Here is a 23,428-nt window from a genome sequence, read left to right as displayed (position 1 = left end):
ACAATCACATTAATATTTGATGTGAGATATCATAATCACCAATTTTTTTTCTTTTTTTGACAAATTCATCAAATTAGTATGCATATTACTTAAAACTGAATTAAGAGTCTTTGTTTCTGGTATAGGATGATGTGACTGCTAATTGGTGGTTAGTGACTCAAATGGACTACATAATCACACCTGTTGGACACAGGCCAAAAGAGATTTTTACTTGTTTAGCTCTAGGCGCAGACGTTGTTAAGTATGGTGGGACAACAGGTATTTACTTACAGCAGCTAAGTATATATTGCCAATGGGAAGTGGGAATTATCTGGGCAATCTAGGTTGGGTGTGAATGAGAGCTACAATTTGATTGATGCTGACCATAGCAAGATGAACAAGGTTTTGGATTCTTTTTGTTATGGTTTGATGTATTTTACCCTCTGGAATTGCCATGGAAGAAGTCATGAAGTTTGGGGGACCAGGTGGAACGGCTAATAGATGTAAACAATTGCCTCCACAACAAAGGAATTAGCAGAGCTGCAATTTTGGAATTTTAGTAATCTCTGCTCTGTACTAATTCATATTACAATGAATAAGCTTGGTACTATAAAAGATGAAAATGTCATCAAGGACAGAAAATGTCATCAATGAATAATCATTCATATTACAATGAATTAGCTTGGTACAATGAATACAATTCAGTGTTGCTCTGAAATTGGTAGGCTTAAGACCAGTCTTTCAACTCCGATTTCTCTTACACAGCAAGACCATAGTTCTGCCCATCCCTACATGAGTAAACACGCATACACCCAGTGTCGTATCCCTGAGTGGCAGCCATCTACCAACCTAGGGTCACACCCTATGGTGGTCATAACCAGACCATGACATATTGTTGGTGAAATGGGGTTTTTAAGAAATTCAAAGAGAACCGACAAAATTAACTTCATATAATTAAGCATACATTCATCAAAATATATATAATTTTCCAAAGCATATAGTATTCATCAAAAAGCTATGAACCTAGCTTATCAGTTTTCCTTTTCTCAGTCAAATCTGATCATTTTATTGAGAATGAAAACTATTGATACAAAGCCTGGTCAAGATCGACACATCAAAGAAAAATGAACCAAGACTCTATGAACAGGGACAACATAAAGTGAAAAAAGACTTACATCGTCGCCCGCATCAAACATAAAGTAAAAAGAGCCATACAGAAAGATAACATAAATCTCTCTTGCAAATCAAATAGTCATACCCTGAAGACATAACCAAACCGAACAATCAAAAAAGCCGACTCCGATGTTGCTGTAGCTAGCTACCAACAATATAACTTGATAAATCAATTCTCATTGAATTATTAAAAGCTATAATAAATCTTGCAAATCAGTGAAATCAACAACCAGAAGAAAAATAGCATTCAGAAGAATATCTACTCCCACCAAAGATTATAAACCTGGTCCTCCTTTGTTCTCACTTGTCATTTATATCAAATTAAGCTTATAGATTAATTAAAATAGTTTGTAATGTAGTTTTAGATTCTCATTAAACTAGTGATATAACATTAAGAATTTTTATCCACTAAATAGGAAGCTCATACCTTGTATACAGATCCATGAAATAGTTTTTGACTGAACAATTTTTGAAACTAGAAACAAAATTTTTGATCTTATCCATTATGGGAAGCTTATGTAATTGATGGTTTTTAATAGTCCATCTAACATATATATAAATATAGTGTCCATAAAACTTTATGTTACTGACCTTTTTTGGTTTTTTTTGGAGAGAAGTAGTGCAGCCTGATCTAGGTCTTATGCTTCGTTTGTATCCTTGCTCCCCATAGCATGACTGTGATGTAGAATGGTCGGCGCTATGGCGCCAGCCACCTAACGCCGTGGTACCAGTGAGGCTATTTTTTTCTCTCTACATTCGGGTTTTGATTTTTTAGGACTTTTTGAGTGTTTATAAATAGGTCTTTTTCAGCAAAGAAGAGGGAGGATTGACAAGTAGCTTTTTCAGAGAAAAAGAGTGATTTTACACAAGAGAAAAACAAGAAGAAAGTAAGAGAAGGGGAGATTGCATTCGACAGAAAACTCTTTCTCACTTTAGTTTGTTATCTCTTTTTCTTGGTTGTGAACATGAATTGTTTTGATGAAATTATGATGTTTGCTTCAGTTATAATGAGCTAGACTATTTTCTAGAATTGCGGTAGATTACAACATATAATCTGAATATTTGTTCTTTTTTATTTATTATGAATGGGTATGGTCATGTTTATTCAAATCTATTCATAATGCTTTTAATTGTCTGGCCAACAATTAAATGATTTGTGAATCTAAATAAAACTCGACGGAGTGATTTTAAATTAGACTAAAATTTGAATAGTGTATGCTCACATCGCTTAGAGAATAGGTAATCCTATTCGTAATTAGGGTAGACATACATATAAATACTATACATAGCCAAATTAGAATACTAGCTTGATAAACTTTGTTTTATTCATTACTATAGACGTATAGTGACCTAATTAAGTTAGGTATTTATACAAATATCTCGAGAGAGACTTGTACATAGGTTTGAATTCAAGGTTAGCAAACCACCCATGAATGTAAACATTGAGAGAAACAGCTATTAGATGAAATGTTGAATGAACTCATAATGTTAGGTTTTAGTTTATTGCTTTTTCTAGTGAATTTTTAAGTTTTTGTTAATTAGTTCAGTGCTGGATTGAATTCAGTTTTAATTGATTTTCTACAAAATTGAGTTACTTTAATAAGAGTAATCTATCACAATTTTAGTATTTAGTGAAAAACTAGGAGCAAATTCATCTGGGATACGATTTTGGACTTATTATCATATTACTTATTTAATACGTATACTTACGTGTACTAAATTGACAACAATCTAATAATACTACTAATAGTTTTATAGCATATCACAATCGTTTTGACATTTAAAATGTTCCAAGCATGCCAATTACAAGTAGATGGAAGTGCTTCCTCCAATTATCATTTCTCTTGAATGATTTGTTCTTTCATACTTTCTTTGTCCAATATACAATATCTTAATCCAGTCAAACTTCTTCGTCTTTGAGTTAAACTATTTTAAATATTTTATTAAAAAAATTATTAATTATTATATATTTGAAAATGATCTCATTAAAAAGTTTTATGCAACTTTTGTTTAAAAATATTTAATAAAAAGCATAAAATTGTAAACCGTTGATATCAAACTATGTCAGGAAAAGGTCAAGGAGGTAGTACTTTAACAAATATTACTCAATTTATGAGATCATATCAATTGCTAATCAATTGGAAAGGTATGACTTTTTTATTGTAAAAAGGCATGCACCTATAAAAAGGCACATTTGTCCACTTCTGAATAAATGTGTCTAAATGGAGAGGTACGTTGGTGATGGTTTACTATTTATAAGAACTCAACCCCTTTTTTTGAAAAATTCATTCAAAGCATTCCATATTTCCTAAAACTAAAATCTTCTTCATTCTAAAATTTGTTCAAGAGTAGTTGAGAGATTTACGAATTTGTTGAATTTTCTATTTGTGTGCACATTAGAATATCCTTGGGTGGTTCATTATATCTTGTGAGTAAGACGTCATCGATTGCTATTTGCACCAGGGCAGCGATAGAATCTACTATGAAGTTAGTGCCTTCCATAGCATGCCTCGAGCCGGTTTTCACATTCAAAATTCTCTTTATTATTTCTTTTGTTGTTAACTGTTAAATATCTGTTTTTTTTTATCTTTTCGAGTATAGATTCCAATAATTTTAGAGTAGATTTGGTTTTTCATTTTTTTTATATAAAAATGGTTTCTATTGAAGAAAAAATTTATTCAAAGTGAGAGAAATTCTTTAGGCAAAACTTTTGTAGATGGCAAAATCAAATGTGTTATTGGTTAACAACCTTAGGGCTTTTTTCTGTTATCTCCATTCGTGTTGATTCTTCAAGTGAAAATCCTGATTCTGTTAGACTTTCAAATCAAAACTCTAGTTCTAACTTATTTGAGACCACAAGCACACAAACACAATTAGATAAGGATTATCTTTGTCATGGTCATATTTTATTTGCTTTGTCTAGTAATCTTTACGATATCTTTTACACTATAAAAACTACACGTGAATTGTGGGAAGCATTAGAAAAGAAATATGGTAAGGAAGATGAAGGTCCTAACAACAATGTTATAGGAAAATATATGGACTTCAAAATGATTGATAATAAATCTGTTGTGGAACAAGTAGACCTTTTGCAAGTTCTTATTCATGAATTGAACCGAAGGAAAATTGAGATGTGTGAAAAATTTCAAGTGGGTGCTTTGCTTGAAAAACTTCCTCTAAAATGGAAATCTTTTGCTTTATCTCTAAAACTCAAACGTGAGACTTTGAATATGGACAGTTTAATTGTTTCTATTCAAATTGAAGAATAATAGAGAGATAAGGATAGACTATCCAATGAGTTTGAGGACAAAGTCAACATTATGGAAGGGAAAAATTCAAACTTGAAAAAAAGAAAATTTTTAAAAGATAATTTTTGTAAACAACCATTTAGTGTTAACAAGAAAAATAAGAGATGTTGCTTTGTTTGTGGAAAACCAGGGCATTTGGCAAGAGTTTTTTGACTTCGCAAAGTCTAGAAAACATCCAAGACACTAGTCTCAGAGGTCAATGTTGTGACTAGTGAGGATGACAAAAGGTTTGTTTCAAACATTCCTTTGGTAAATTTAGTGCGTGAATCTATCGATTGGTGGATTGATACCGGTGTTAATATCCATGTTTGTGCTAACCAATCTATATTTTTATAATATCAGGTCATTGACAGAAAATACGTGAATATGAGCAATTTTGCAATTGCACAAGTGAAAGGAGAAGGAAGAATAGATTTATTACTAACTTTTGGGATGACCTTGTCTCTTCATAAAATGCAACATGTGCCCAACATTAGAAGGAATATAATTAGCGGCTCTCTTCTTATTAGAGATAGTTATAGCTTATTGTTTGAATCCGATAAAGTTATATTTAGTATAAATGAGTCTTTTGTTAGTAAAGGATATGTATCCGAAGGTCTTTTCAAGTTAAACATGTCGAATGTTGTTTGTCATGGTAACAAAAGTAACAATAGTTTTTCTCTTCATAATATTCTCCTTTGTTCTAATGTTTGGCATGGTTGTTTAAGGTATATTAATAATGTGTCCATTAAGAGAATGATGAATTTGGATCTTATTAAACAGCAATGTCATAAATATTAAACAAAGTTTGCACAATCAATAGATTAGCAAGATTATAAGCATACATAGACATTCATTTTGAAATGGTCCTAATTTATGTTTCTGAAGCATAAACAAATTATATAACTTATCATATTAAGAAGAATAATTGTATTACAGCAAGATGGGATTAAGTAAGTCACAAATAAAGCTTGATTATCTGCTAGTTATTACTTGTTATTCCTCCTTAAGAGGGATAAGGTCCATTATCCAAATTCACTCTCTCCTCGAACATTTTTATATGTATTAAAAAGAATTTTAAGATTGATGATATCTCTTACCGTAATAATCAATATCTAATTATACAGTGATTTTGTGAAGAAAAAGTATATATTTCTCTCAAAAGGATTGAAAATACATCAATATATAAAGGTAATAAGGGAAGAACATGTAATGTCTTAAAACAAACTAAAAACTTTAAACAAAGTTTTCTTCAGAATTTGTCCATCAACAAGTAGATAAGCATACGTAGACAAGAAGATAATTTCAAAGCATATTTATTCATCTTTCTCAAAACAGAAGAAAAAGCAGACTATTCATCAACAGACACTGCAAGTCATCCCAATCTGGAGCTATGTCTGCGTGCCACGTTCTTTATCTTTTTGAATCCATAGTTCACAACTCTGATATTGCTACAACTATGATAGTTAACCTGACAAATCAATTGTGTCTAAGTCATTAATTCTGGAACAATTTCTTATAAAGTGGTGAAATCAACAGTTAGAAGAAAGACAGAATTCACATCAGAGAGTATGAATTCCAAGATAGTTGTCACTTCTTCTTGCTAGTCTACAAATTCATAAAATTGAATTTTGCCTGAACATGTTTGAAATTGAAACCATTTGTTAAATATCATCCACCATGATGAGCTTGGTTTAGTGCTTTTATAGAAGACAATAAAACATGTATAAATATATTTATTTCTATAAAAACGTTAAGTTTGCTGACCTTTTGCAGAAACTTAGTAGTCTCTAACTTTGGAACTTCCTTTCCAATCTTGCACTCCACAGCATGAATGTCACGTCAGTCCAGCTATCCAAGAGTCGAAAATATGCATGCCTCCAAGAACGCTTCAACAGTAGAATGCCAAAAACTCCCCAAAACGCCATGAAGAATCCGATTCCCATTCCAACATAAAACCATCTATTGAATTCATCCCTCTCTTGTTCAGGTGGTTGAGCTTGAAACATGTCATTTTTGGGGCACTCTTGTCTAATTGGCGGCCCACACAGTGCTTGATTACCAATGAAGGCTGAAGCATCAAGGGACTGGAGTTGAGTACCCAATGGAATTTTTCCTGATAAGCTATTATATGACAGGTTCAAGTAACTCACAAAATTTAGATCAGCCATGCCGTTAGGAATTCGCCCTGACAATTGGTTGTTCGACAAATCAAGTGATTCTAATTGTTTCAACTGACCAATGTTTTCAGGAATAAACCCAATCAAATTATTCCCCGATAAGTTCAATGCAACCAATTCAGAAAGTCTTGTTATCTCATCTGGAATTTCTCCATCCAATTTATTACTTGCAAGATCAATGATCCTAAACAGTCCAAGGCTTCTTTCATACTCATACTTTTTTCCTTTCCATCCAACCCATGCCTTCGCAATATAATAGCCACCAGTAAAACTAATATCTTGCCTTGCAGAATTATAGTGTTGTTCGATAATATCGTTTGGATCTGCCTTTTGAACCATGGCAGTCAAATTATTAAGACACAATGGTATTGATCCAGAGAGAGTGTTTTGGGAGAGGTCCAGAATCCGTATATTTGCTAATTGGCATAAATTGGAAGGTATCCTCCCATAAAACTCATTAGCTTGTAGACTCAAAAAAATCAAAGATAACAAGTTTTCTCCTATCCAGGCCGGTATACTTCCAGAAAACGTATTCTGGCTTAAGTCCAAAAATGCCAACTGATTGCAGTTCTTCAAAGAAGAAGGTAAGTCTCCAGAGAAGCTATTATTGCGCAAATTAATTGCTTCAATTGACAACAACGATCCCACAGTTGTTGGAATAACCCCTGAGAAGTTGTTATTTGCTAAATTCAAAACAACAAGGTTTTGCCAGTGAAAAAAGCAATCAGCAAGCACTCCACACAATAGGTTATCAGAAAGATCAAGAATGCTCAAAGTCCCAGCTGCAATCTTACATAATGAAGAAACAGATCCTGAAAACCTATTTTTCGCAAGAATTATTGATGTCATGTTATAAGGAAGCACGGGCAACGGACCCTCAAACATGTTAAAACTTAAATCCATTTCAAAAAATTCCTTAGACTTGAGCGATGATAAGTCTGGTAGCATGCCAGTTATCTGGTTATGAGAGAGGTTTAAGAAAGATAAATATGGAGGTAAGTCCCAAAACCAATCAGGGATGGTATCCGAAATTCCAGCACCAGAGACATCAAGATGTTGAAATTCTTTTTGAGTTTGAAGCCATTTTGGGAAGTGAGGCCCCAATTTGCAAAATGATAGATAAATTTGATCTAACTGAAAAGGAGGAACCCAACCGGAGCTAAAATTCACAACCAAATGGTTGAACGACAAGTAAAGAAACCTTAATTTGGAAAGATTTTTGAAATGAGTTTCAGATATCACACCTTCCAAAGAATTTCCAGAAAAATCCAAATACTCAAGCTGGGATAGGCATCCCAAACTTTCAGGGACAATTCCGTTCAATTGGTTATTATGAATAGATAATGCTTTCAAGGATGAAAATATTGTGAAATCCGGTAACGTCCCTTTAAGTTGGTTGCTTGACAAAAACAAGACAATAAGCTTGGAAGGTTGTTTAAAGTTAAAGGTCTTTGACAAAACACCATTTAATCTATTATCTGAGATATCAAGCACTCTTGAGGAAGAAAATCTTGCAACATAAGGTAACATTAACTGACCATGAAAGCTATTTGCAAATAGGTCCAAAACCTGCAATGAATTTTCTAAGCACCCAAAATACCCAGGAATAATTGATCCACTGAAGTTGTTGAATGGAAGGGATAAGGTTTCAATAGTACATATGTTCCCAAGGAATTTCGGAATATCACCTTCAAGGTTATTGTCCCAGAGAGAAAGATGTTTAAGAGAAATCATTTTCCTGAAAAAGTCCGGAATTGAGCCAGCTAACGTGTTATCATTTAGGTTAAGATCAACAATTTGGCTGGTGATATTGAACAACAGCGGGTAAATGGAAGAAGTAAGCTCGTTAGAAGAGAGATCAATGGAAAGTGGCGATGAAGTGGAATTAGTGAGGGAAGGTGGAAAAAGGATTCTCGGAAGATGACACTCACTCAACTTTAAGTCTTCTAGGTAAGGAAGCATGTTGAGTAGTTGCGGCCAATCCTTAGCATCAGTAAGGTTGTTCCAACTAAGGTCAAGATGTCTTAAAGAAGAAAGACCATGAAGCCAATCAAGGTTGGAAATATTGTAATCATTGAAGCTAAGATCAAGGAACTGCAATTCTGACAAATTCCCAAGTTGATTGAGTGGTGTTGAACTTAATCCAGCATTATTGAGATTTAAGTATCTTAACTTACTCAGTGAGCCATTTAAATTCGGGAACATACTTCCTTCAAATTGATTGTCACTGAGGTCTAAATATCTTAACTGCCGCAGTTCAAGCAAGGAAGGATTGATCTTACCTCTTAAAGGGTAGGTGAAAGGTTTACTCAGATCGAGCATGATCACGTGGCGTGTTCTATTGCTACATCGGACACCTCTCCATAGACAACAATCTTTTTTTCCACCTTCATTTCTCCAAGACGAGAGATGACCATAATCATCGATGAGGCTTTGCTTGACCATAAGTAGAGCTTGTCTCTCCTTCTCTATGCATTGGATCTTCTCTTCTCTGGCACTTGGGTTTAAGCCATTTGCAATTTTCATGTACTGGCAAAGCCCAAAAAAAAGAAATAGAAATAGAAAGGACCTCAGCATTAAACACATTCTTGTGATGGTCATGAAACTATAAGATTCAAAAAAGGATGATTTGTTGGTTTTAATTGCAATGAGTAGTAAATTTGCTTTGTGCATTCCATTATATAGAGCTCAAATAGTATTTATTTTGTTTTATTTTGTAAGTGCAATCCATTATTTTTACCTATCATTTACAAAAATATTCCTTGCTACTTTTTCTGCAAACTAGAAAAGCAACGCAGCATGCATCATGTTTTGTCTGCAAAGTTACTGCAATCTCAATTTCGGACCCACATATATGTGAAACTTTTGACTTTTCCTTGCTACTTTTATCTATTTTGGATTTTAGTGTATCATGTACCCACTCTTTTCACATTTCTTCTAGACTTTGTCTCTCTAACACCATTCTTCTTTATATATAAAAAGTCACTAGGAAGTATCCATTGAACCTTCCTTAATCTTTTTTGTCTTGGTAATTGTAATTATCTTGGAAAGCAATCTGTCTTTGGATTTAGGTCATCCATCCAGTCTGTTTAAGGATGGTTCTCCAATGTAGTTTTCAACTAAACTTTGAACTTAATTGAAACAAGCATGCAGCTGTTCCATCTAAAGTTATCCAGTGACGGAAAGAATGAGGGTTAGTAGAGTCCCCGTCTCAGTTTTAAAATTTCATAATATATATATTTTTAAAATTTTAGAGTTTTACTCCTATAATAATTTTTTTATCTGATAAGATGTCCTATAGCAATTAGCCAACAACTGATCTCCTCTTCTAACTTATCTTTCACTTCTTTCATCTCATCCGTAGCAACTCTTCTAGCATTTTCAATCATTCTCTGGGCATCCATGAAATAGAATGAAGGTGATTTTTTCTTTAGATATGAAGCAGTCACACCTCTTCCGTAAAGAGACACATGGCCAGCTTTGTTGTGCCCCATTACATGAGCAAAGATTTTAGTTTGAGCTTCAAGATCCTCAGAATTCTCTAAATTTTGAGATATTTGCTACTTACATTCAAACTGAAATTAAACATAAATAATTATAATTAAATTATTCAAACTCAATAAAGGGTAAAACTAGTACCATATATTAATGGTGATCCACTTTCTGTACAAAAGACAAAAGAGCACCAAGGCATAGGGGGCATTAATTTAATCAAATTAACCCCACACGACCACATGATTCTTTCTCCACTCCCAAGGACCCCAAAGGTTCCTTCCTGGTTTCTTCTTTAACCTGAAAATTAACAACAACTATCACATGAATACCCATATTTTATATATAAATGGTTTGGTAAGAAATGAAGAGAGAAGTGTTGATGTAAGAGAGAGGAAGAGTCGAGCCATAAGAAAAAAGAATTGTTAAGACTCAGAAAAGGCATATTATTTACTTGGGCTATCTTAATAAAATAATTATATGGGCCATAGCTGTTTTTATTTTGTGAGCTTTTCTTTTTCTTATCAAGTCTCTTTTAATTTATTTTAATATAAATCTATTTTAATTTACTTTAAGTGATTACACTTCAAATGGTGCAGTTAAATAAAAATGTATTAAATATTACAAGAAGAGTTTAGTTACATTAAAATAATTGCAGCTAAAATTATGCATTAAAAAGTAAAATATGTTGTAGTGAGATATCTTATTCTTAAAGCTATGTGTCATTTAGAAGGTGAACATTCAATTTAAAAAAAAAAATTATATCATGATAAGTACAAATTTCAAAGAAGAGAAGATCCGACTGCAGCTTTCTGAAATTATTATTATAGCTTTAAAGGAGTATATGAATCTATCATCCTAATGAACATTCAAGTAGTATTAAAATTATTGTTACAGTAGACTGTAGACTCTGTTATTGAAGTTTTGAAATGTCAAAGCCTATAGTCCAAATTTAAATTGAGAATAGGTCAAATGGGAAAAATGTGTGAAAAATATAACATTCTCTTGTCTACTTATGAGAATTATTTCATTTTGATAACTACTTGAATCATTCTTGATACTATCGTTTTGTTTTTATAAATTTTAGAAATTGTAGTTAAACAAGAAAATCTAGATTAATTCAATTCCTTACTATTAACTAAATTTAATATCATGATAATGTAAGATGCGAGAATCATGATTCCTCTCCTTAGTAACCAAATCAATGCTAGTGGAAAATTTGCCTTGTGGAATCCATTAAAACGAGCTCTAATTATTGAGTTTTCCACAACTTTACTACTTAAAAGTAAATATGATAGTTGAAAATTTCTACTTACAGTATAATAAGAAGAAATTCATTCACCCAAATTTATTTGGAATATCAAACCAAGATAATCTCTGTGTTTCAGCCTATTTTACTATGATAATCTCTCTGTTTTCAACCAAGATAATCTCTTCTTGTGATGATGAGAAAGCAATATTTCCTGATCTAAGAATTGAAGTTTATTCAAGGACTTGATCACCACTTCTCAAACTTATAATCGTCTGAGAAAATTACCAAATTGAGCTTAACCAAAAATCCATTCAGCCATGGTTTTGAGAACAGAGCAATTCTGTAAACCGTGAAAATCCCGGTTATAAGAGAAGAACATGTAATGTCTTAAAACAAACTAAAAACTTTGAGCAAAGTTTTCTTCAGAATTTGTCCATCAACAAGTAGATAAGCATACATAGACAAGAAGATAATTTCAAAGCATATTTATTCATCCTTCTCAAAACAGAAGAAAAAGTAGACTATTCATCAGCAGACAATGCGTGTCATTCCAATCTGGAGCTATGTCTGCGTGCCACGTTCTTTATCTTTTTGAATCCATAGTTCACAACTCTTATATTGCTACAACTATGATAGTTAACCTGACAAATCAATTGTGTCTAAGTCATTAATTCTATAACACTTTCTCATAAAGTAGTGAAATCAACATTTAGAAGAAGGACAGAATTCACATCAGAGAGTATGAATTCCAAGATAGTTCTCATTTATTCTTGCTATTAGATAAAACTTATAAATAGAATGGTTTTAATTAAAAATTGAACTTTAATGTATATACCTAGTCTACAGATTCATGAAGTAGAATTCTGCCTGAACATGTTCGAAATTTAAACCATTTGTTAAATATCATCCACCATGATGAGCTTGGTTGAGTGCTTTTATAGAGACAATAAAACATGTATAAATACATTTATTTCTATAAAAACGTTAAGTTTGCTAACCTTTTGTAGAAACTTAGTAGTCTCTAACTTTTGAACTTCCTTTCCAATCTTGCACTCCACAGCATGAATGTCACGTACAGTGAGTCCGTCCAGTTATCCAAGAGTCGAAAATATGCATGCCTCCAAGAACGCTTCAACAGTAGAGTGCCAATAACTCCCCAGAATGCCATGAAGAATCCGATTCCCATTCCAGCATATAACCATCTATTGAATTCATCTCTCTCTTCTTCTGGTGGCTGAGCTTGAACCGTCTTATTTTTGGGGCACTGTTGTGTAATTGGAGGCCCATATAGTGCTTGATTACCAATAAAGGCTGAAGCATCAAGGGACTGGAGTTGAGTACCCAATGGAATTTTTCCTGAAAAGTTATTATATGAGAGGTTCAAGTAACTCAAAAAATTTAGATCAGCCATGCTGTTAGGAATTCGCCCTGACAATTGGTTGTTTGACAAATCAAGTGATTCTAATTGTTTCAACTGACCAATGTTTTCAGGAATAAACCCAATCAAATTATTCCTCGATAACTTCAATGCAACCAATTCAGAAAGTCTTGTTATCTCATCTGGAATTTCTCCATCCAATTTATTACTTGCAAGATCAATGATCCTAAACAGTCCAAGGCTTCTTTCATACTCATAACTTTTTTCCTTTCCATCCAACCCATGCCTTCGCAATATAACAGTCGCCATTGGAACGAATATCTTGCCTTGAAGAATTATAGTATTGTTGGATAATATCGTTTGGATCTCCTTTTTGAACCATGGCAGTCAAATTATTAAGGCACAATGGTATTGATTCAGAGAGAGAGTTTTGGGAGAGGTCCAGAATCCGTATATTTGCTAATTGGCATAAATTGGAAGGTATCCTCCCATAAAATTCATTAGCTTGTAGACTCAAAAAAATCAAAGATAACAAGTTTTCTCCTATCCAGGCCGCTATACTTCCAGAAAACGTATTCTGGCTTAAGTCCAAAAATGCCAACTGATTGCAGTTCTTCAAAGAAGAAGGTAAGTCTCCAGAGAAGCTATTATTGCGCAAATTAATTGTTTCAATTGACAACAACGATCCCGCAGTTGTTGGAATAACCCCTGAGAAGTTGTTATTTGCTAAATTCAAAACAATAAGGTTTTGCCAGTGAAAAAAGCAATCAGGAAGCACTCCACTCAATAGGTTATCAGAAAGATCAAGAATGCTCAAAGTCCCAGCTGCAACCTTACATAATGAAGAAACTGATCCTGAAAACCTATTTTTCGCAAGAATTATTGATGTCATGTTATAAGGAAGCACTGGCAACGGACCCTCAAACATGTTAAAACTTAAATCCATTCCAAAAAATTCCTTAAACTTGAGTGATGATAAGTCTGGTAGCATGCCAGTCATCTGGTTATGAGAGAGGTTTAAGAAAGATAAATAGGAGGTAAGTCCCAAAACCAATCAGGGATAGTATCCGAAATTCCAGCACCAGAGATATCAAGCTCTTGAAGTAAGGCCCCAGTTTGCAAAATGATAGATAAATTTGATGTAACTGAAAAGGACGAACCCAACCAGAGCTAAGATTCACAACCAAATGGTTAAACGACAAGTCGAGAAACCTTAATTTGGAGAGATTTTTGAAATGAGTTTCAGATATCACACCTTCCAAAGAATTTCGAGAAAAATCCAAATACTCAAGCTCGGATAGGCATCCCAAACTTTCAGGGACAATACCGTTCAATTGGTTATTATCAATAGATAATTCTTCCAAGGATGAAAATATTGTGAAATCAGGTAACGACCCTTTAAGTTGGTTACTTGACAAATACAAGTCAGTAAGCTTGGAAGGTTGTTTAAAATTAAAGGTCTCAGACAAAAAGCCAGTTAATCTATTATATCTGAGATCAAGCACTCTTCAGGAAGAAAATCTTGCAATATAAGGTAACACTAACGGACCATGAAAGCTATTTGCAAATAGGTCCAACAACTGCAATGAATTTTCCAAGCACCCAAAATATCCAGGAATAATTGATCCATTGAAGTTGTTGATTGCCAGAGATAAGGTTTCAATAGTACATATGTTCCCAAGGAATTTCGGAATATCACCTTCAAGGTTATTGTGCCAGAGAGAAAGATGTTTAAGAGAAATCATATTCCTTTAAAAGTCTGGAATTGAGCCACTTAACCAGTTATAACCAAGGTCAAGATCAACAATAGTGCTGGTAATATTGAGCAACAACGGGTACATGGAAGAAGTAAGATCGTTAGAAGAGAGATCAATGGAAAGTGGCGATGACGTGGAATTAGTGAGGGAAGGTGGAAAAAGGATGCTCGGAAGATGACATCCACTCAACTTTAAGTCTTCTAGGTAAGGAAGCATGTTGAGTAGCTGTGGCCAATCCTTAGCATCAGTAAGGTTGTTCCAACTAAGGTCAAGATGTCTTAAAGAAGAAAGACCATGAAGACAATCAAGGTTGGAAATATTGTAATCATTGAAGCTAAGATCAAGGAACTGCAATTCTGTCAAATTCCCAAGCTGATTGAGTGTTGTTGAACTTAATCCAGCACATGCGAGACTTAAGTATCTTAACTTACTCAGTGAGCCATTTAAATTCGGGAACATAATTCCTTCAAATTGATTGAACCTGAGGTCTAAATATCTTAACTGCCGCAGTTCAAGCAAGGAAGGATTGATCTTACCTCTTAAAGGATTGTCATGCACCAAATCAAGCATGATTACATGGCGTGTTCTATTGCTACATTGGACACCTCTCCATAGACAACAATCTTTTTTTCCATCTTCATTTCCCCAAGACAAGAGATGACCATAATCATCGATGAGGCTTTGCTTGACCATAAGTAGAGCTTGTCTCTCCTTCTCTATGCATTGGATCTTCTCTTCTCGAGCACTTGGGTTTAAGCCATTTGCAATTTTCATGTACTGGAAAAGCCCAAAAAAAATAAGTAGAATTAGAAAGGATCTTGGCATTAAACACATTCTTGTGATGGTCATGAAACTATAAGATTCAAAAAAGGATATTTGTTGGTTTTAATTGCAATGAACAGTAAATTTGCTTTGTGCATTCCATTATATAGAGCTCAAATAGTATTTATTTTGTTTTATTTTTTAAGTGCAATCCATTATTTTTACCTATCATTTACAAAAATATTCCTTTCTACTTTTTCTGCAGAGTAGAAAAGCAACGCGGCATGCATCATGTTTTGTCTACAAAGTTATTGTAATCTCAATTTCGAACCCAATCATATGTGAAACTTTTGACTTTTCCTTGCTACTTTTTTCTATTTTGGATTTTAGTATATCATGTACCCACCCCTTTCACATTTCTTTTAGACTTTTGTCTTTATAACATCATTCTTCTTTGCATATAAAAAGTCACTAGGAAGTATCCATTGAACCTTCCTTAATCTTTTTTCCTCTTGGTAATTGTAAATATCTTGGAAAGCAGTCTGTCTTTGGATTTAGGTCATCCATCTAGTCTATCTAAAAATAGTTCTCCAATGTAGTGTCCAACTAAACTTTGAACTTAATTGAAACAAGCATGCATCTCGTTCCATCTAAAGTTATCCGGTGGCAGAGAGAATAAGGGTTAGTAGAGCTCCCGTCCCCTTAAAGAGTTTTAAAATTTCATAATATATATATTTTTTGAATTTTATAGTTTTATTTCTATAATAAATTTTTTATTTGATGAGATGTCCTATAGCAATTAGCCAACAACTGATTTTAGTAGATTTAGAGATTAAAGTAAATCTTATTGTAATAGAATTATTCCTCAAGCTCCACAACTCCAAGACTCCATGATTGATCCACCTTTTATTTGCCCTCCCCAAACGCAAAATTCTGACTCTGTCACTTGTATCCCTTCTATGAAAAAGGAATGAAGCCTCAAGTTGAATAAAGAGTGAAAAAAGTCAAGCAAATTAATTAGTGAACAAACATCATAACAGGCTCTAATTTTTCACTTTACCATTAGAGAAGCAAATAACCCTAGGTGGAAGAATTGGTCTCTTTGTTCCACAGTGAAATCGATTTGTCCAAAGAATATTTTCTTGAGTTACATTGAGTGAAATAAATGTATATTGGAGTTATCTCAGTTCTAAAGAAATTTCATATCCACTTACGATGACAAATCTAAAATTTTACATGAGAGGTGGATAAAGAGTAATTATAAAAATAATCATGCTATATATAATAAAAAACTTAAAAAATTGAGGACTAACGATCACCACCACCTATAATCTCTTGACTCCGTTGGTGTCCACTTATGCAATATTAACTTCTACAAAGCATGAAATAATTAGATAAAATCATACGTACTTCTTTAACCGAAGCTTTGCCAATGCATTTAACAGCAAATTTGAGACAAGGTTATGGCTATTTGAATTTTCAATAGTGATTGTACACCGCTCGCTAGTAACTCAATAACATATATATATATATATATATATATATATATATATGTATATATTATATAAATATCTATAATATATATAAAAGTAAGATAACTGATTGGATTAATTAGTTAATATCTGTCATTCTCAATTGAATTATTTTTTTGTACACCTTACATCAAAATTACGTTGTTTTTAACATTTGAAGGTTTTTTTTATATTTATTTATTTCAATAAAAATACTTGAAAATAATAATTTCTAATTGTTAATGTTTAGAAGATAGATTTATTTATTATTTATCAATTGTAATTAAATATTATTTTTTGTCTATATCCTCTAATTCTACGTGAATCTGAATCTATAGTATTTAAACATATCTTTTATACATAAATGTTTAAATTTCAATAAATATCCATCCAATTTATTGAATAAAATTAAATAGTCAAAAAGATCTACTCATTTCTCAATACACATAGCACACAGTCATCATTGAATAAACAAATCAACTGAATTTAACAACCATTCATTTTATATATAAAAGACAGATACTACTAGAAATTAGTAACTATTTTATATTGATAGGATCTTTACATAATATTGTTACCCTATATTCTACAACTGTTTATCTTAATCTCCAATAATACAAGTATGCTTAAAACATTAATCGAACAAATTCAGAATTCTAATTTAGAAAAAAAACTCTAAAACCCTAACTACAGGTTTAAAAGTTAGAACAAAGAAATAAAAACTAAAAAGAGTACGAAATACTTACACAATGGCGAAGTTTTCTAGTGGTGTAGTTACCGGTGAGTTTCAAAGTTTGTGAAATAAATTCACTTTTAATATTAATTTACTAATTATTCCATTTTTTTGAATTAAGAAAAAAATTTAATGAAAGTCATTTAACAAAATTAGAATTTTCATTTCAAAATGGATAAATCCTATTATTAATATTTATAATAAAAACCATTTGATATAATTAACATTCTTATTTACAAATTAGAAAAATTTTATTAATTTTCATTAAAAATATTACAATAATAATTTAAAATATAATGAGTAAAAGAATCTATTTTCGTTAATCAAAAAATTTTCCAATATACGAACTTCTATATATATTTATGTATATAAATAATATATAGCCATAATAGATTTTATTAATATATTATATATTTTGAATAACTGATAGATGTTATTATCCAAAAGAAGTAGGAAGCCCTTGCTTTAAAAGAACAAAACAAAGAAAATTTTAAAATAGTTTATTTAGTCTAAAATTTCCTCATGGAGACCTCACTTTATCACAATTAATAGGAACTTGAATTAATCCTAACTCCCCAGGAAAATAGTCTCATCAACTGAATGCTACTTGTATATTTCACCTCATTAATGAAGAAACATTTATATGTTTAATCAAGATACTTGAATTACACGTAAATGCATGGGAGATTGAAAGAGTAAATTATGGTAGTAGAAAATAAACATTGACTATACAGATACCCAAACAAAAAGAAAGAAAAATCACATCAGAAGAATAAAATAAAGTGAAGAAAACAAAAGTTACAGTTTCCAAGAGACTTTCCAGTTCATATTAGATTGTTTCCAAGGGCTTTTCAGTTCACGCATTCCTCTTGGAATAGTCTGGCATATGGTCCTTAAACACGAATCATCACAAAGCCTCCATTCAACTTCTTTCTCTTATAGTACTGATATCAGGAATTCTGTACTCCAAAACCATTCAATTGGTTTCTGCTAGACTGACCTTAATGCCAGTTGCATTGAAGCTGAGAGGCAGGCACTGCTCAAGTTCAAAAAGGCTTCAAGGAAACCCTCATATTCTTAAAATTATTGTTATAGTAGACTGTAGACTCGATTGTTGAAGTTTTGAAATGTCAAAGTCTATAGTTCAAATTGAGATCAAGAATGGATCAAATGAGAAAAAAGTATATAACATTCTCTTATCCATTTGTGACAATTATTTCATTTTGAGTCATTTTGGACACAATTGTTTTTTTTTTATAAATTTTGGAAATTGAAGTTAAACAAAAAAATCTAGATTACTTCAATTTCTTAATAATAACTATATTTAATATTATGAAACTGTAAGATGTGAGAATGATTATTACTCTCCTTAGGAACCAAATCAATGCGAGCAGCAAATTTGTCTTGTGCAATCCATTAAAGTGAGCTCTAATTGTTGAGTTTTTTGCAACTTTACTACTTAAAAGTAAATATGTAGTTGAAAAGTTCTACTTACAGTTTAATAAGAAAAAATTCATTCACCCAAATTTATTTGGAATATCAAACCAAAATAATCTCTTTATTTCAGCCTCTTTTACTATGATTATCTCTCTGTTTTCAACCAAGATAATCTCTTCTTGTGATGATGAGAAAGCCATATTTCCTGATCTAAGAATTGAAGTTTATTCAAGGACTTGATCACCACTTCTCAAGCTTATAATCGTCTGAGAAAATTACCAAAAGTCCATTCAGCCATGGTTTTGAGAACAGAGCAATTCTGTAAACCAATATCAAGTAATCAAGTTCCTTCAAGGACTTTATGTAACAACCTTTCAAGCATTTATTCTTTCAGCTAAATTTACAGAATTTGTTAATTAGTATTTGAATCTCCATTTTAGTTAATTAATTTGTTGCCATTTTTTCCACATTAAGTCTTGGTAAACGATACCGTCTTCAACACTGAATGCAATGCCTTTCCACTTGGTTTCAAAGGATAATCCATTTGAAGGGGCATTGGACGTATGGAATGTTGCTTTACTGTGTTGCAGTTGTGGTGCTAAGAGAGGACATTGCTGGTTTCCTCAACCACCATCAAGTTTCTTCAAGGACTTTATGTGACAGCCTTTCAAGCATTTCCAAGTATGTCTTGCTCCATGGACCACGTCAAATGATAATTAATTAATCTTTAATTAATGATAATGATTTTAAATTTAATTTAAAAAAAGTTCACTTATTGATTGGTAGACTTGCAAATTAAGTCAAATGGATCCTATAATATATTGTCATCTGATTAAGTCATATACAGATCACGTGTATTATCGAACCAACAATCATGTTTTGAATAATTAAATTATCAACAATCACATTCTTAGTAAATTATCAAATGCCACCTTCACTATCTGCCATATGATATCTAAGAATAAGAATTGATTTTCCACAAATTAAAACTTTCTTCATGTTACGTGTTTGTTGGCTATAAAATAATTTACAAACCTTACAGGTGAAGTAAGTTGAAATCTTACAAGAACTTTTGTATTAGGATTGGGCTAATGCTGACCAACATTATTTAAGAAATTACTCTCAATTGCTTTTAAGGAATCAATATTTATTAATTAGTATAACTTGCTGTTACATCTACAACCTTACAAAGAGCGTCACAGGAAGTTACATGGAACATATTTAGTTGGTGCAATTGTGGTGTCATTTGATTTTTTTTATTGAGATTTATGCCATGTAATTTTGAGATAGTATATTTTACTAATTTTTAAATGTAATTGATAGAATGAATAACTTTGAAATAATAAGAAGTCATAAATCAAAAATTAAAATTTAAAATTATTGAAATTTATGTCATGCATGTTTGATACATTTTACTCTAAAATCTTTCTCTTTAAGATCTCTCTTCCACTAAATTTTTGAATTTCAGTTAGCGGAATAGTTACCCCCAATGTAAATCCTCCTTGTTGGCAAGTCAAGGTCTTCTCTCTCTAGCATTTTGGTTGGTGCATTTGTGGTGCTAACAGTGGAATTTGAAACTCCACACTTTCTTGACAATTGGTTGGTCAAGTTATGGTGCTAACAACGGAATTTGAGCTTCACACTTTCATGATAATTATTAAATGATAAAATCATGACTGTTTTCAAAGGAAGACATGCAATTATTTTTATGGGTAGAAATGTACTCTACGAAAGTATACGTATTGAACAAGTAATATAGTGATGAAGTAGAGTATTATTCCCATAGAGATTTGTTTCTAAAGTTTCACTAAGTATTAAAATTATATAACAAATTAATCTTATTTAAGCAATCTGAAAATTGAAAAGCTAATCCAAAACAAAATTTAAAAATAAACAATAAATTAACTAGGAAAAACTAAATATGTTGAGAAAAGCAATAGATTAAAGACCTAAGATCATGGGTTTATTCAACATTTCATTTGATACTAGCTTTTCTTGTTATTTATCTTTCCTGAGTGATTTTTCTAATCTAGAATCCAAAGCTATGGATAAGTCTCCATCGAGATGCTTGTACAAATACCTAACTTAATTAATTCACTATATGTTTATAGAAATCAATTAAATTAAGTTTGTTAAGCAAGTGTCCTAATTTGACTATGTATGACAATTGGCATATGTCTGCTTCGTGCATTTCATTATATAGAGCTCAAATAGTATTTTGTTTTATGTTATAAGTGCAATCCATTATTTTACCTATCATTTACAAAAATATTCATGAATTCTAATTACATGAGGAAATAAAAGTAAACATTTGAATAATAAGAGTAAGTCATGTAATTCCAATGCACAACAGCAGAAGTATCTACAAGATCGAATAAAAACAGTTAGAATATAAAACTAAATTAAATTAACATATATACGTTAGAACTATAATGATTAATACGTAGTTCCAAACATTAAACTCATATTGAAAAAAACAAAAGTAGGGAACTGATATGATGTTCCCTTCTTCTTCCTTCCTTTGCTTGAGTCAAACACGTCCGTTTGCAGTATCATTTTACCCATCCTCAACAAGAAAAATAAGTCTGCTACCGTCATCATATGTCATGATAATCCTTTTTTTTCGGCTACCACTAATCTAGATATTAATTAAATATCAGTGATGGAATTAGGATTTCACATTTAAAGAGTAAAGATAATATTTATAAAATAATCATATTTGAAGTTTAATGTTTATAAAATTAAAATTATAAAATTTTAAAAAAGCAAATATATAATTATAAAATTTTGAAACTTTTGAGAAAACAGAATGCCACTAACCTCCATTTCCTCGACCACTAATAAGGGCAATAATTCTACAGCATGAAAAGCCTGTGACATTCAAGGAAGTGAGATGCAAGAATAAGTAACCTCAAATGGTTAAACTTCCTTCGAGTTAATGGCATATTAATTATTTATATGGCAACCAGCCCATCCCTTGAAGCATTAATTCATAGACTCTGATAATGTTTTAGTACACAAAACCCAAATAAATTTATTTGACCAATGAAATATCTATTTCAACTAATGAAACAGGTACAACTGATGTCTATAATGTCATCAATTACACATAAAATTGTATAATACATAGACCAGAAGCTGATTTCGAAGTAGATTATTCATCAACAAACTTTTCATCCTTTCAAGACCTTTGTCTGCTATGTTTCCCCTCTTCCTGAATCCACAGTCCATAAATATCTTATTCTAACCCTTGGGTCTTCACTTCTCTGGCACTTGGGTTTAAGCCCTTTGCAATTTTCAAACACAGGCAAAGCCCCAAAAATATAAGTAGAAATAGAAAGGCCCTCAAGATTAAACACATTTTTGTGATGGTCATGAAACTGAGAGAGTTGCAAGAATGATGATTTGTTGGTTTTAATTGTAAATCAATGGGTAGTAAGTTTGCTTTGTGCATTCCATTTTACAGAGTATAGGATTTTGTTTTTTTGTTTTGTTTTTTAAGTGCAATGCATTATTCTAACCTACCATTTTCTCTTTCTGAATCAAGTCAAGTGGGGGAATAGCATTTGTTATCTTATTTTTCATAGCGTGAGCAGTGGGTTACTTACTTACAAAATGGTTAACTAATATCGGCCATTAGAAAGAGTTTAACTTTTTTTTTTTTGCAAAACAATTTTATTAAGTTCACCTCCGGTATATCATTACAAATCTGTAACTTTATCGACTAGAGACTCTCATGGCATAGAAGACCAATTTGGACATAGGAAACTTGTACAATTACCATAGGGAACCGCTCAACAAGCTTTTGGCAGTTTTAACGATACCATAAAAAGGGCTCTAATTAGGATATCTAATTTAGTTCAATCCAATAATTCTAACCTACCATCTTTTTTTTTTTCTTTTGGCATCAAGACAAGAGGCATTTGTATTTACTATCTTATATTCCAAAGTGTGAGTATTGGGTTATTGAGTTTTCCGCCAACTTTACTACTTAAAAGTCAAGAGGGGATGTGAATGTATGATGTTATTATCCAAATTAGTAGTGGTCCATTGATTTGTCTATGATGTTGACTTTATATGTCAAACCCTGCTTTGTAAAATAATTATAATGTCATTCACATGCTCGATAGAATGTTTGTATATTTAGGAAGTTCAAGAAATCGTTAAAAGATGATATTGCCCCTAATGGTATCATTAAGTCAATTAAGCCTCGAACTAGTTCAAATAGGAATTTTAAGGTGAAATTAAGAGTTCCACAGTTTAAGGATGACTCAAAATGGTAATTAGGAGTTCGAGGATCAATTTGGAGTCAAACCGGAATTTTCACTATCTAGGGGCAAAATTGTAATTTCTCCACCAGCGGATAAAATTTGAGATTTTGAGAGAATTTAGGTCACATTTGACAAATTGGAGAATGGTATGAGTATAAGGGATGAAAAATATGTCTATGGGCAATTTTTCAGTTTTTGAGGTAAAAATGTAATTTT

At 32.0% G+C, this 23,428-nt stretch overlaps 1 protein-coding gene and 1 pseudogene across 1 annotated transcript; both read right to left on the bottom strand.

Moving 5' to 3' along the window:
- On the bottom strand, positions 5,700-10,113 carry LOC108663663 (receptor-like protein 12). The gene is made up of 4 exons (XM_018128906.1): positions 9,964-10,113; positions 7,553-9,148; positions 6,207-7,339; positions 5,700-5,910 (listed from the first exon to the last, which is right to left on the bottom strand). The coding sequence occupies exons 1-3, from the start codon at positions 10,111-10,113 to the stop codon at positions 6,230-6,232; spliced, it is 2,856 nt and encodes a 951-aa protein (XP_017984395.1). The 3' UTR covers positions 5,700-5,910; positions 6,207-6,229.
- Positions 12,622-23,428, bottom strand: part of LOC108663662 — a 17,264-nt pseudogene continuing 6,457 nt past the window's right edge.

The sequence above is a fragment of the Theobroma cacao genome, chromosome 10 (genome assembly GCF_000208745.1).
Source record: "Theobroma cacao cultivar B97-61/B2 chromosome 10, Criollo_cocoa_genome_V2, whole genome shotgun sequence".
NCBI lineage: Eukaryota > Viridiplantae > Streptophyta > Magnoliopsida > Malvales > Malvaceae > Theobroma > Theobroma cacao.
Note: the sequence above shows the minus strand (reverse complement) of the source record. Positions and strands in the feature narration are given on the sequence as shown.

Excerpts from the sequence above, each read along its gene's own strand:
- LOC108663663 (XM_018128906.1), bottom strand. The coding sequence starts at position 10,113 with ATGGGGCACAACAAAGCTGGCCATGTGTCTCTTTACGGAAGAGGTGTG. Across the intron at positions 9,149-9,963 it reads CTACGGATGAGATGAAAGAA|TACATGAAAATTGCAAATGG; the intron begins GTGAAAGATAAG and ends GGGCTTTGCCAG. Across the intron at positions 7,340-7,552 it reads CTGGCATGCTACCAGACTTA|TTTTTTCACTGGCAAAACCT; the intron begins TCATCGCTCAAG and ends CTTGCTGATTGC.